The 14,359-nt window shown below is 49.1% G+C and overlaps 1 protein-coding gene across 5 annotated transcripts in view; it reads left to right on the forward strand.

Moving 5' to 3' along the window:
- Nucleotides 1-14,359, forward strand: part of DAAM2 (dishevelled associated activator of morphogenesis 2) — a 114,526-nt gene that overhangs the window by 80,730 nt on the left and 19,437 nt on the right. For all 5 annotated transcript variants that reach the window (XM_067006149.1, XM_067006153.1, XM_059075360.2 and 2 more), the window contains exons 8-14: nucleotides 779-882; nucleotides 2,316-2,382; nucleotides 3,865-3,982; nucleotides 5,986-6,115; nucleotides 10,074-10,132; nucleotides 10,272-10,456; nucleotides 10,891-11,190. In XM_067006149.1, coding sequence (XP_066862250.1) covers nucleotides 779-882; nucleotides 2,316-2,382; nucleotides 3,865-3,982; nucleotides 5,986-6,115; nucleotides 10,074-10,132; nucleotides 10,272-10,456; nucleotides 10,891-11,190 — 963 coding nt within the window. The remainder of the gene's footprint in view (nucleotides 1-778; nucleotides 883-2,315; nucleotides 2,383-3,864; nucleotides 3,983-5,985; nucleotides 6,116-10,073; nucleotides 10,133-10,271; nucleotides 10,457-10,890; nucleotides 11,191-14,359) is intronic.

Here is a 14,359-nt window from a genome sequence, read left to right on the forward strand (position 1 = left end):
GGCGTGACTTCTGATTTTCCTTCTTTTGGGGTCAGAATGGGATTCCCAGACCTTAAAAATAGCAACAGTCGAAGAAGAACTTGAAGAGCAGGTGAACTCCCCAAATTCTAAGGCAATCAGATGCCCCAGTCAAGGTCAGCTTGTTGAAGGTCAAAAGGGGCAATTTAATGATCTCTGCTTTTCCCTCTTTTCTGCCAGCATACTTTTTTTTTGCGTCCCGCCCTGATGACCTGAGTTAGGTGGGGTGGATTGGGGGGAATTACCTGTCCCTAAGATGCTGATGTCACCTGAGTCAGTACTAGCTATTTGCGCTGACATCTGTTCTGGTTAGTTGCTAACCATACCTCATCAAGCAGTTCTTATGAATATCATTCCTGTAGGTAAGTAATATCATGCCCATTTAACTGATGAGGAAACTAAGACTTTTGAAAAATTCCCCAAACCAGTAAGTGACAGAGCACGGATTGGAACCAAGAAATGTCTGGCTCCAAAGTGTGTGCTCTGTATCGCTCTTCAACACTTCTCTCTGAGGCCAAAAACTTAGAGAAAACTGGTGAAGGACTTAAAGGAAGTGAGGCAGGAGAGCTAAAGGGAGTAAATAACAAGGTCAGAGGATATCTCCTCCCACCCTTTCTTGCAACTCTGGACCTCGAAGCAGTTCTGATGAGTTTGCTGCAGGGGATATGGTGGGACTGGAGTGGCGATGAGGGGGCCACTGGGGACTCCCGTGGCAATCGAGACCAGCCAGTGAGTCTGGTCCTCCCTTGGTGACCCCCAGGATAATCTGGAGTTCCGTCTACATCTACGGTACGAGTTCCTGATGCTGGGGATACAGCCAGTGATTGACAAACTCCGGCAGCACGAGAATGCCATCCTGGACAAGTAAGGCCCAAGTCACCCGTCCCCATGCAAACGTACGGCGACAGCGCCTCGGTGGGGGATGGTCAGGACTCCTGTAGAGGTCTCTGTTCCCCTGGAGACCGCCTGCTGCACCCAGCATCGATTCAGAAGCAGCTCTGTGGGGCGGGAGGTGGACGGCTCTCCCACCTTCTTGTCCCACATCACCTATGCCCCTGCCTGTCCTCTTTGCTGACCTCCTGTCTGATCTCTGATGTTATAGGCAGGTGGACCCAGTAGTCCTCTGCTGTGGCAGTACTGCCCGCTGGGGGGAGTTTGGAACCATGTTAGGGGTGTTCTTTGGTTTTCAAACTGGCCGGTGGGGGACACTACTGGTATTGGTTGTAGGGAGCCAGGGATGTTAAACGTCCTGCAGCACCCCGCTGCTCAGCCAAGAAATGCTCCCTGCCAAGGTGCAAGCAAGCCATCAAGGCCTTTGTTGACCAAAGGGCACAGTGAAGCTCCTGTGCATCACTAGGGAGCCTCTCTGGTTCCACCCCACTCGCACAGGCTATTTTATTACGTTAGGTCTTAAGGGAGAGAGAATGGGTCCTTTAGTGGTGGCGTGGAGGAGTGGATGGGGTAGGAGATGAGAGATTGGCTTTGAGTGGGGACATGGGACAGTACTGTTTGCAGGGCAGGAATAGAGATGCCAGACGTAGAGAATGGACATGCGGGCACAGGGGAGGAAGGGGAGGGCGAGACAAATTGGGAGATTGGGATTGACATATATGCACTACCATGTGTAAAATAGAGAGCTAGCGGGAACCTGCTGTAGAGCACAGGGAGATCAGCTCGGTGCTCTGCAGTGACCTAGATGGGGGGGATGGGGGTTGGGAAGGGAGGTCCAAGAGGGAGGGGGTATATATATATATATATATATATATATATCTGATACTTTGTTGTACAGCAGAAACTAACACAACATTGTAGAGTAATTATACTCCAATAAAAAAAAGAAAACACTGGGGAAGGTAGATGTAGGGCAGTGGTCCTTGACTGCAGGTGCCAGGGGACATCTGGCAGCTCCTGGAAACATATCTGGTCGTCACAAAGTGGGGGATTCTGCTGGCATCTGGTGGCTAGAGGTCAGGGATGCTGGTACACGTCTTGGAAATCACACACCCACCTCCCAAAGCCAGGGATGACCAGCCCCAAATGTCAGTAGTTCCGAACTTGTGAAAGCCTGATGGAAGGTGATAGGACCCTCGGTTGGCCTCCCCGAGGGATGGACGTGGGATTCTATAAAGGAGGAGGGTGTTGACATACAGGCAGCTGGCTTCTTTCTGGCGTTGCCTTGGCCTCACCTGAATGAGGCCTTCAGATTGAGTCAGTGCGGGGCTTGGAAGGGCTGTAACCCTCACCCAGGGCTGGCCTGGCGGTGACGTCTACTCCCTCTACGCCCCCGTCCTGTCTAGGCATTTGGATTTCTTCGAGATGGTCCGGAACGAGGATGACCTGGAGCTAGCCAGGAGGTTTGACATGGTGAGGAGCCTGCAAGGATTGGGCGGCTGCAGTGGGTCCCAGATGCCATGCTGTGGTAGGTCCGGTGTTGGCTGGGTTCCCTGGTGGGTGCCTCCATGGCCAGGTCCTGCTTCTGGAGCCCTGGCAGTATGGTGGCTCTGCCAGGCCTCACCAGCAGACCCTAACCGGGGAGAGCATCTCCCACAGCAACCCCCAGTGGACAGAGAGACAATTCTTACACGTGGTTACTCTCAAATGCCTCCCCTGGGATGACTTTCTCCGTGTCTTCCAGTAATTTCCTGATCACTAACCTGATCGTGCTTAGCAAACAACATCGTTTCCACTTTAGCCTTGGTAACCCTGAAAATCCACACGTCTGCTGCTTAAATATTGTGTTATAAAATCCCTATCCACATGGAGACCTCCTTTGGGGTGGTGTTTCAGTAGCCAAGCACCATCCCTTTATATTCTAAAAAAAAAAGCCCTGAATTTTTTTTTTTTTTTTTTTTTTTTTTGTGGTACGTGGGCCTCTCATCGTTGTGGCCTCTCCCGTTGCGGAGCACAGGCTCCGGACGCGCAGGCTCAGCGGCCATGGCTCACGGGCCCAGCCGCTCGGCGGCATGTGGGATCTTCCCGGACCGGGGCACGAACCCGCGTCCCCCGCATCGGCAGGCGGATTCTCAACCACTGCGCCACCAGGGAAGCCCAAAGCCCTGAATTTAAAGAGAAGGAAACTGATGTGAGCAAGGACAGGCAGCTTGCTGTTGTCACACAACGACAGAGTTGGTCTGGAATTTGCACCCGTGAACCCATGCCATGTGCTCCTTGAATCATCCAGGCCCCTGCTTCCTTCCCTTAGTTTGAATCAGTAGTTCTCAACCGGGGGAGATTTTACTTCCCTTGGGGACACCTGCAATGTTTAGAGACATTCTTAGCTGTCACAACTGGTGTGAGGACGATGCCTCTGACGTCTGGTAGATATAGGGCCAGGATGCTGCTGAACAGCCCACAGTGAACAGGACAGCCTCCCACAACAAAGAATCATCCAGTCCAAGATGCCAGTGGTGCTGAGGTTGGGAAACTCTGGTTTATATAATTAGCACAGCTCTCTCCTCCTTTTCTCTGCCCGTCTTTTTTTTTTTTTTTTTTTTTTTGCGGTACACAGGCCTCTCACTGTTGTGGCCTCTCCCGTTGCGGAGCACAGGCTCCGGACGCTCAGACTCAGCGGCCACGGCTCACGGGCCCAGCCGCTCCGCGGCATGTGGGATCCTCCCGGACTGGGGCACGAGCCCGTGTCCCCTGCATCGGCAGGCGGACTCTCAGCCACTGTGCCGCCAGGGAAGCCCTGCCCGTCTCTTTTTTAAGCCTGGACCAGAGGCAGGAAAGGAATGCTGCTGCGGGACGGGGCTCAGTGGATGAAAGCAGGGTCTTCTCCCTCCTCATTCTCTTCCTCTCCTGCCTCCCCTCCCCTCTCCCCATTCACTGTGTCCTCCACACCCTCAGGTCCACATCGACACCAAGAGTGCTTCCCAGATGTTTGAGCTGATCCACAAGAAGCTGAAGCACACAGAGGCCTACCCCTGCCTGCTGTCTGTCCTGCACCACTGCCTGCAGATGCCCTGTGAGTAGCTCCCTCAGTCGGCCTGAGCCCCTGGCCCGGGGCAGCTGGAGACAAGGTATCAGAAGCTCCCGGGATTGGGAAGTCTCCCCATGTCTCCCCCACTGCACCCCAGTTCCCAGGAGGCCAGGCCATAGGACTCAGGCCCGTGCTCTTCCCTTCCTGCTGGGGATCAGGACTTGCACTGCCCCCCAGCAGAGGAGCGGGGGGACTCAGCCCTGAGCAATGCCAACATCCTGGTCCAACGAGCGGGAGCTTGATCCCTGAAGGATCCAGCAGCTCTGACTGCCAGCTCGTGGCACGGTTGTGACCATTCTTCTCAGGGCATTCCAAAAAGGAGTTTTGTGTTTGCAGAGAGCAGCACAGCTGTGGGAGGAGCATGCCTTTTTTTTTTTTTTTTTAAAGATGTTATCAATTCCTCTACCTAGCCCTTGCTGGCTCCCATCCTACCACCCTTGTTCCTGACCCACTTTACAAATACCAAATGTTAGTATCTATAGGAGCAGATGCTAAGCTCTTACGATCCAGGTGTGCCAGGTGACTGAATAAATTTTACATAATTACTAATAGCCATGCCAGCATGCAATTTGAAATGAGCTATAACTGCACCATTTGGTGTTTAAGCTCTTCTTAAAATAGAATATTTGGAAACTGGCATGGCCCAACAGAATGGTCAGCCTAGACAGACTCTCTTTAGTGGTGCCGATGTTGGTGTTTGTGATCAAGGTGGTGGTGACAAGTCCGATTTGTTGTTGCCGACTCTGGGCTGGGTGTGATGGAAGGTCTATTAAGATAGTGTCTCTAAACCTCAGCGTGGCTTAAGGAGTGTGTGTGTTATTATCTCCAATTTACAGTGAATGAACCTGAGGCTCAGTGAGTCTGTACATAGGAAGGAATTTTGTTTCTTTGGGGTCAGGGCTTTAGATGAAACACATTCTACTTCTGTGAAGACAGGCTTTACCCTGTGTTCCTGGTTGAAAGGTAAATGGAAAACAATGACCACTTTGCAATGCATGTGTCAGTGGAGTGATGGAAAGGAGGACAGACACAGTGACCTGGACCGGGAAGCTGCCAGCTCTCCAAAACTCAGTTCTAGAAAGTCTTCGTGGAAGACGTGGGAAATCTGACTTCTGCCCGCGTGACTTCCTGTGTTTAGTGCTCCAAGGGCATTGTGAATGGGTCCCTCTGTTCTGCCTCAAGATGGGGCTGTGCAGATGTGACCTTCCACTTTGTAGGCATTATGGTTTGCCTTTGAGGCCAGGATCATGCTACTTGACTTCCCCTTGGTGGTCAGTAGAAACAAAGTACTTGGATCAAGAACCAAGGAAGAGGAGCTTGTGGCCATCACATGGAAAGAAAGTCCATGTCCAGCCAGACTACGATTAGAGGGGATGCCCGTGGGGCCCTGTGCAGGCGCAACACACAGTGCCTTTGCCTTCACAGTTCAGGGTCACCTTCACCACGAGATCTGCCAGGATTCCACGGCCACTTCTTCAGCCCATTCTGACCCCCTCTCAGTGTGCACCTGTAATGAGTTTCCATTCATCTTCCTCTGTAGGACAATAGCATTGATAATCCTAAAACCTTTTCTTTTAAAAAAATTTTTCCCTGGAGACTTCATTATTCAGTGTGTAATGTTTGGAGCAGATTTACTTTCTTAAATGTGCTTTTTAAAGATAATTGTAACAAAGCAATTTGCATTCCCCAAGCATAGGATACCATAGGGTACCAACAGGCAAGAAGACGGCCAGAAAGCATTTCAGGGAATAGAGAAATGTATCTAGAGGGTTGACACATTCCTAAAAGGTCAGTTGCAGATCAGCAAGAAATGATAGGATTTATGAGTCTTCATTATCAGCAGTTGCATTGCCTCCCCAGTCAGACGGGGAGCTTGTCCAGTGAGGGGAGGGACACACCTCCCCAGCCTGGCCCCAGGGAGTGATGCTAGGGCAGGGCCCCAGGGGGTTCCAGGGCTCAGTAAAGATACAATGCCTGTCATCCCTCAGACAAGCGGAACTTCCAGCAGTGGCAGCTCCTGGACCGCATCCTCCAGCAGATTGTCCTCCAGGATGAGAGGGGTATGGATCCTGACCTGGCTCCCTTGGAGAACTTCAACGTCAAGAACATCGTCAACATGTGAGCAGTGGCCATCCCTCACCTGTCTTCCTCTTCCTTCCCCATCCCTCTCCTACTTGGGGGTCTCACCAGTGAAACCTCGGCTCCCTCTCTCAAGCCAGACACCTCCAAATGGGCCTTGAGCAAGATCATCCAACAGAACTCCCCGAGATAATGGAAATGTTCCATACGTGCACTGTCCAAATGTGGCTGCTGAGCACTTGACGTGTGGCTAGTGTGACTGAGGAACTGAGTTTTACATTTTATTTAATTTTCATTAAATTCAAGGAGTCACATGACATGGCTGGCGACCACCGTATTGGATAGCACAGGTTTAAAGGGGGTGTACGCAACTCCCCATGATCCACTGCATTCAGTGGATTGAGGGGGAATTACACATATTAACACAGAGGAAGAGTCGGCAAACTATGGCTAAGGCTAACCCCCACCCTCCAGCTTGTTTTGTATGCTCCACGAGCCAAGAATAGTTTTACATTTTTTTTTTTTTTTTTTTTTTTTTTTTTTTGCGGTACGCGGGCCTCTCACCGCTGTGGCCTCTCCCCTTGCGGAGCACAGGCTCCGGACGCGCAGACTCAGCGGCCACGGCTCACGGGTCCAGCCTTCCCGCAGCATGTGGGATCTTCCCGGACCGGGGCACGAACCCGTATCCCCTGCATCGGCAGGCGGACTCTCAACCACTGTGCCACCAGGGAAGCCCTAGTTTTACATTTTTAAAGAGTTGTTAAAAACAAACACAATAATATATGACAGAGACTGTACATAGTATATAAAACCTAAAATAGTTACTCTGGCTCTTTAGAGAAGGTCTGCCAACCACTGAAAATAAAGCATGACAATTTAATTATGAGACTGTTGGAAAATGATGTCAGAGCCTAGGGTCTCTGGCTTATTATCTCTGACTGACCCTGGGTGTAGAGAAACACTGAGAAATGAGTTTAAAGTCATGTCAGCTAATAATCAGGCCTCATGATTTTTAATTTTAAACTTTTACTTTCAGTGTAAGCCTAAGTCAGTTGCCCTTAAGGAGATGAATTGGCTGTCAAGGATTCATTGTGCTGCATTGCAAAGCCAAGGAGAAAATGATTTCTGAACTATTCATGCTACTGTTTTCATTTGCACAAATAGCTGGGTGTTGGTGTAGTCAAAATCCTAACTGGTATGTTGGGGACAAGTACAACCAGTAACGTAGTCAAAAGGCAGCTTTATTTATTTTTTGAAGTTTTTTAAATTTAATTCTTATTTTTTATTGGAGTATAGTTGATTTACAATGGTGTGTTAGTTTCAGGTGTACAGCAAAGTGATTCAGTTATACATATACATATATCCATTCTTTTTCAGATTCATATTCCCCATATAGATTATTACAGAATATTGAGTAGAGTTCCCTGTGCTCTACAGTAGGTACTTGCTGATTATCTATTTTATGTATAGTAGTGTGTACGTTAATCCCAAACTCCTAACTTATCTCGCCCCCCGCCTTTCCCTTTTGGTAACCATAAGTTCGTTTTTGAAGTCTTCGAGTCTGTTTCTGTTTTGTAAGTAAGTTCATTTGTATCATTTTTTTAGATTCCACATATAAGTGAAATCATATGATATTCATCTTTGTCTGACTTCACTTAGTATGATAATCTCCAGGTCTATGCATGTTGCTGCAAATGCCATTATTTCATTCTTTTCTACGGCAGAGTAATAGTCCATTGTATATATGTGCCACATCTTCTTTATCCATTCCTCTGTCGATGGACATTTAGGTTGCTTCCATGTCTTGGCTATTGTAAATAGTGAAGGCAGCTTTATTTTTATCTTCTACTAATTCTTTACATTACTTAGTGGGGAAGATTTTCCTCTGCCAGAGGATGACATCTCCTCAGGTGCAATGAAGATTTTGCTGCTTCTTGGACAATGGGAGTCCCAAGCTCACTTTCAGCTGCCAACATAGTCTCAACTCTGCAAGTAGAAGGGCTAGTCTCAGACGTGAAATCAGTATTCTGGATTGGATTTAGCCTCAATTCTGTCTCCTCCCTGGACTGGGGCTGGAAGCTGCAGTGGGAAGAGAGAGAGAGAGAGAGAGAGAGAGAGAGAGAGAGAGAGAGAGAGAGAGAGAGAGAGTGTGTGTGTGTGTGTGTGTGTGTGTGAGAGAGAGTGTGTGTGTGTGTGTGAGTGTGAGTGTATGATGGTTGGCTTCTTTTTCTGTGTTCTGTTTCTCTTCTAGCCCCTTTGACCCCACCCCCCTTTCCACTAGCTAACCATTTTCTAACCCCCACCAGAAGCAGCATGGGGGCAGGAAGGAGAAAGGGAAGAGGCCCTACTTGATCAGGTAACTTAGTAAATAGGCTTCCTGCTCTCTGGGCTTGGCACATGGATAAAGATATGACATGTATTCCTGGGGTCTTCAGAAGTTCCTTGCTGGGTTCCTCTCGCTAGCCCTTCTCCTTGCAGAGTTGAGACTATGTTGGCAGCTGAAAGTGAGCTTGGGACTCCCATTGTCCAAGAAGCAGCAAAATCTTCATTGCACCTGAGGAGATGTCATCCTCTGGCAGAGGAAAAGCTTCCCCACTAAGTAATGTAAAGAATTAGTAGAAGATAAAAATAAAGCTGCCTTCACTATTTACAATAGCCAAGACATGGAAGCAACCTAAATGTCCATCGACAGAGGAATGGATAAAGAAGATGTGGCATATATATACAATGGACTATTACTCTGCCATAGAAAAGAATGAAATAATGGCATTTGCAGCAACATGCATAGACCTGGAGATTATCATACTAAGTGAAGTCAGACAAAGACGAATATCACTGGTCACTGGCGACACATGTTTTTCTTTTTTTCCCTCCAGGCCTGCTTGGCACCATCCCTTACATCAGGTCCTGATTCACTGACAATACAGTACACATAGACATACACTGTTGAAGTGTCCAGTTTTCTCCCTGATGGACTTTTTGGATGAGACTTAAAATAGCTTCAGCCTAATTCCTCCACGTTGCTCTCTGGCTCATGAGAAACCCTCATGCAATCTCTCATACTAATAAATTCTTGGAGTGTCACGGGTCTCCGTCTACCCTCTGGACCTGCCTAGCCCCAGTACACCATGCCTCCCTCCCAGTGTCAGGGAACATGGGTCAGACCCTCTGGGTGGGTGCAAAGAAGTCACTTCACTAGATGGTACTGAAGGAGGACCCCCCCCCCGCCCCCTGCCAGAGAGGATGATAATGGCTCTCTCCAAAGAAATCTATTTGCAAATTATTTCCCCCATCATACTTCACTCCCTCTTTATATTCTTGACCTGTTTGAGGAGGCCAGGAGTCATGGATCTAACTCGTCTGTGTTTTCAGATTTACAAAAGAAATGATTATTGAGATCTCACCTTGGAATTTCACCTCTCTTATACCTTGATGTCTGGCTAAAAGCTTCATTTTCACCACTTGTAATGAGAGTTTGACAAGAATGAAGGGGCTTCCTATGATTTAGACACATCCCCTCTTTACCCTCTACCCACTTACTCTGTGTTACTGGGGTGGGTGATTTCTCTTGCTGTCACACATTGGTCATTGGAAGTCTGGTCCATGGTAAGGCCAATATTTTGATCTCTCTCAGATGCGAGAACCTATTTTTACAAAGGGGTACAAATCATCGTACAACTAAGGGAAGCCTGGGATTTAGTCCTGGCTTTACCACGAGTTAGCAAGCCATCTCCTTTTCTGGTCTTAGGAGCTTCAACTCTATCCCAGAGGGGTTGGACTCTAAGGGTCCTTTCAGCTTTCTCAGACCATGGAGAGACAGGTAATGAGAACTTGTCAGGGTTGGGACCTGGAGAGACATCTGGAGAGTCAAAATCCTAGCCTCCTTGATGTGGCTGGACAGATTGGAGATCAGGGTACCAGTGTGGGGAACTGGAAGATGCCATGTCTTCTGGGAAGCTGGGAGCAAAGAGTCAAGAGACCCTTCACTCCCCACCAGGCTTATCAACGAGAACGAAGTGAAACAGTGGCGAGACCAAGCAGAGAAGTTCCGGAAAGGTGAGGGGCTCTGCCCAAACCCGCTACCTGCTCCCCACCCCTCCCCTGCCCAGCCCAGGACCCCATTTCCTCCTTTGGAGAAGGACACACACGCATTCACATCCTCTCTTTCCATTTCCCCTCCTGTTCTTCATCCCAGAACACGCGGAACTGGTAAGCAGGCTGGAGAGGAAGGAGCGGGAATGCGAGACCAAGACGTTGGAGAGGGAAGAGATGATGCGGACACTGAACAAGATGAAGGACAAGCTGGCCCGAGAGTCCCAGGAGCTGCGCCAGGCTCGGGGACAAGTGGCAGAGCTGGTGGCCCAACTCAGTGAAATCTCAGTACGTGGCCCCTCCTCTGCTTTTACATAGTTGAGCCGAGACCTTCAGGCCAGTGGGGGGAAGAGCAGGCGTGGGGTGGAGGTGAGGACCCCAGCATGGAGGAGACCTCAGACCAGGATAGAGGGGACCCTTGAGGCTGCAAGGTTGGCACCTGTGTTAGACAAAAACAGCGTTCCTTCCTCCAGGTGACACTGTCCCAGGAAGCACACCGTGCTTTGTCCACTATGTCTGTGTTTGCCTTGTGTGTGTATCTGTGTGTTGGATGTTCAGGATGCAGAGGGAGAAAACAGGGCTTAAATGTGTGTGGGAGGTGAGAGCAGGCTTCAGGGTCTAGTCTAGGTGGAGAATAAGAGTAAGGGAAGGCACAGTGATGGCGGACTCGAAAGGCATCCTTGTTGATGCTTTGTCTTTTTGATGTCTCTGTCTCCCCACAGACAGGACCTGTATCTTCCCCACCTCCCCCTGGGGGCCCACTTACCTTGTCTTCCTCGATGACAACCAGTGACCTGCCTCCACCCCCGCCCCCTCTACCGTTCGCCTGCTGTCCCCCACCGCCACCACCCCCCCTGCCCCCCGGTGGGCCTCCCACTCCCCCCGGTGCCCCACCTTGCTTCAGCATGGGCCTGCCCCTCCCCCCAGACCCCTTCCCCAGCAGTGATGTCCCGCTCAGGAAGAAGTGTGTCCCCCAGCCTTCACACCCACTGAAGTCTTTCAACTGGGTCAAGCTGAATGAGGTGAGTAGCAAGGAAGAGGTCAGTGGATCCATTCTCCTACAGCCTGGGACAGTTAGCCCTATGGATGGATAGCCCACTATTTGCAGATCTCCACCTTGGGTGCTTTCTTTGATGGGGGTAAGGGTAGGCACAGTGGATGCAGAAGATGGAGTTGCTGATGCCAGGCTGTCTATTGGGAAGAGCACAGGGAGGAGATGGCTTGGCATGCGGTGATGCTCACATTGGCAGAGCCACCTACAAATGGAATATGAGTGTGCTGAGAGTTACTGGAGTAATATAGGGCCAAGCAGGGGTGCTTTCTAGACGAGACAAGGGCTTGGCTAGAATGTTAAGGGTTGGGTTGATTTGAGGAAAAGGGTGGAACGTATAGGTGAAGATCTTGGGCCCTGGTCGAGAGATGGTAAAGAGCAGGGCAGTGTGTACAGAGGACTGAAATGATGAGGCCATGACAGGGTTAGCAGGGCAGGGGCAATGAAGAGTTTGATATCAAGGTATACCCATTTTGGCATCCTCCCAGGGGAAGGTACAAACACTGGCTACTTTTCTAGACTGCTCAGCAGTGCGAGGCCCTCCTGAATAATATCCACTAAGAACCACCCATCCCAGGCCCACATGTGGGAGTTGATTCCTCTATTGGATTCTCATGAGTCTAGAGTAGAGATGCCCTGGGTCGCGTTGGACCCCTGGTAATTGAAGGCCAGTTCCTGCCTGGGCCAAGCACTGCTCTGGTTCTGTACTATGTCCTCTTAAGAGGACCAGTGGCTTCATCCTTGAGGTAAATAGATACAAGAGAACTGGCCTCAGTTAACCTGACTCATGTTCACCCTCCAAAAACAGTTTGGAGCTGGGACTGATGGATGCCCTCTGACCTTGTTGTATGGGGCCAGGGGACTAATTCTTGGGGAATTCATTACCATACCACTCTGTGAGCTTAAATTAGCTCCAGTGGAGACTTAGAGTGGGAGGAGACACGATTGCTAAGTAGGTGGTCAGCTAGTTTGCTAGGTGCCTTCTCCTGGTGGTAGACCAGCTAGCCCGTCAGTCTGAGGCCTGCTTTGTGTAAAGCTTTCTGCTGGGTGCTGTGATGGATAATAATAAAAGGTGAGACATAACGTTGCCCTGAAAGAGCTTTGGATCTGGCAAATTGGGAAGTGTGTCCAAGGAAACACCCTGAGGTCCTGGGGATGGGTTGCAGGAGAGGTTCTAACCTCTAACCAAATCCAGTTTGGCTCCACCTAACAGTGTCATCTGCAGAAATCATTCATTTCATACCTGTTTGCTTGTCTGCAAGATGATCTCTGATTCCTTCTACCTCTGGTTTTGTTATCTGAGTGCAAAGAGGAAGCATGAATATAGCCCATTCATTGCCTCCTGGGTTCCTGATAACATCTCCAGTCTGAGTTATTCAAATTGTAGAGCCACCTGTTAGCAGCATTTTGAAGGGACATTGTTAAAGTTCGTTAACAACTGCATCACACAGTTCTGTCCTGTGGATACTTCTCCGTGGTCAGAAGGCCAGCCAGAAAGGCCAGCTGCATACAAGCATGCAAGCAGCTCTGCAGAACCAAAGGTCATAGGCAGTGTGGAAACATTCATTGTTCATGATCAGAAATAATATTTTTTTAATTGTGGTTTAAAAAAAAAAAAAGAAAGAATTTTGTTTTTGCTTCCTGTGCTTACAACTTATAATTTAAGGTTTTAAACATGTAATGAAGGGTTAATTAGGCATCTCAACAATTAAGGAAGGTGAACAAGGCACCTAATGTTTTTGTAAGATTTTCATCTTAAAGAGCTTTGTGCTTAGGATTTTCTCTGGGGTCCAGTAATAATAAAGCCTATATCAATTCCTCAGGGACCCAGAGCAGGCCAGAGTCTCATTCCTAGACTGGAAAGTCCAGGTTTGATGGAGCACATGATAGGGAGCCCTTGTGGGAGATGTAGCAGCAGGGGTGAGGGGGGGGGGGCTTTGAGTCATATTAGTGAACTTATCATCCCATTCCGGTCTTTTAGTTGCATGACTAAATTCAGGTTATTTCATCATTTGGGCTGTAGTTTCCCAATCTGTAAAATGGGGGTAATTACGAGAACCAGATCAAAGTGTTGTTGTGAGAATTGACTTAATACATACAAAGTACTTGGAACAGTGACTGACACATAGAAAACCTTTAAAATAAGAATATTAGATGAGTTATTATTAGTGGGACTACCATGTGTGTTTTAAGTGTGTTCTCTCACTTAATCCTCACTCCAATTCAGTCAGGTAAGCATGATTGAGTCTCAGTTTCCTTTCATGGGACATGGGAAGAGAAGAGAACCCCTCCGTTTGCCAACAGCTTCACTTAGGGGCTGTCTGACCCCAAATGCTCGAGGAGGGAAACGTAATGAAATGTGTTTTTGAGAAAGAGTTGTAAAGGATGTCTCTAGAGGGGCAGAAGCCCCAGGAGTCTAGACTGGGAGTGGTGAGGTCTTTGGCCAGAGGGGTATAAAAATTCAAGAACGATTGTATGAGGTGGGTGCATCTTTAGGATGTAGAGGATGTTAGAAATGGATGTACATCTCTCTGGCCTCGGACCTCAGCTGCACCTTCAAGAAGGGTCACAGGTCCTTCTGGTGACCGTGGGGAAGGGAGAGTGTTTGGGAGACAGTGAGGCAGATCCTGGGTTGTCTCTTGTCTCAGGGGAAACTCTTCCGGATGCTGAACATCGAGCTGTCATTCCAGCACTTTCCTTTGCATCCTGGCCTCCCTGAGAATAAGAGCAGCGGGCAGCTTTACCGCTACGGGCCTTCCCTCTCCACCCACCTCCACCCTGGGTCTAGATTTAGATGGAGAACGAGTTAGAAGTTCCCCCTCCCCGCCTTCTGCGATCCAATTCCCCTTCCCTTCCCATCTTCTCTCTGTCCAGGAGTCCGGCTCCTCATCCTAGCCCCCTCCCCTAACTCACGCATGCTCCTGTACGTACACACACACACACACACACACACACACACACACACACACACACACACACACACACACACACACACACACACACACACACACACACACACACACACACACACACACACACACACACACACACACACACACACACACACACACACACACACACACACACACACACACACTCTCTGTTTCTGCCATGAGAAGAATGCGTCTGTGTTGGGTTTG

The sequence above is a fragment of the Kogia breviceps genome, chromosome 10 (genome assembly GCF_026419965.1).
Source record: "Kogia breviceps isolate mKogBre1 chromosome 10, mKogBre1 haplotype 1, whole genome shotgun sequence".
In the NCBI taxonomy this organism is placed as follows: domain Eukaryota; kingdom Metazoa; phylum Chordata; class Mammalia; order Artiodactyla; family Physeteridae; genus Kogia; species Kogia breviceps.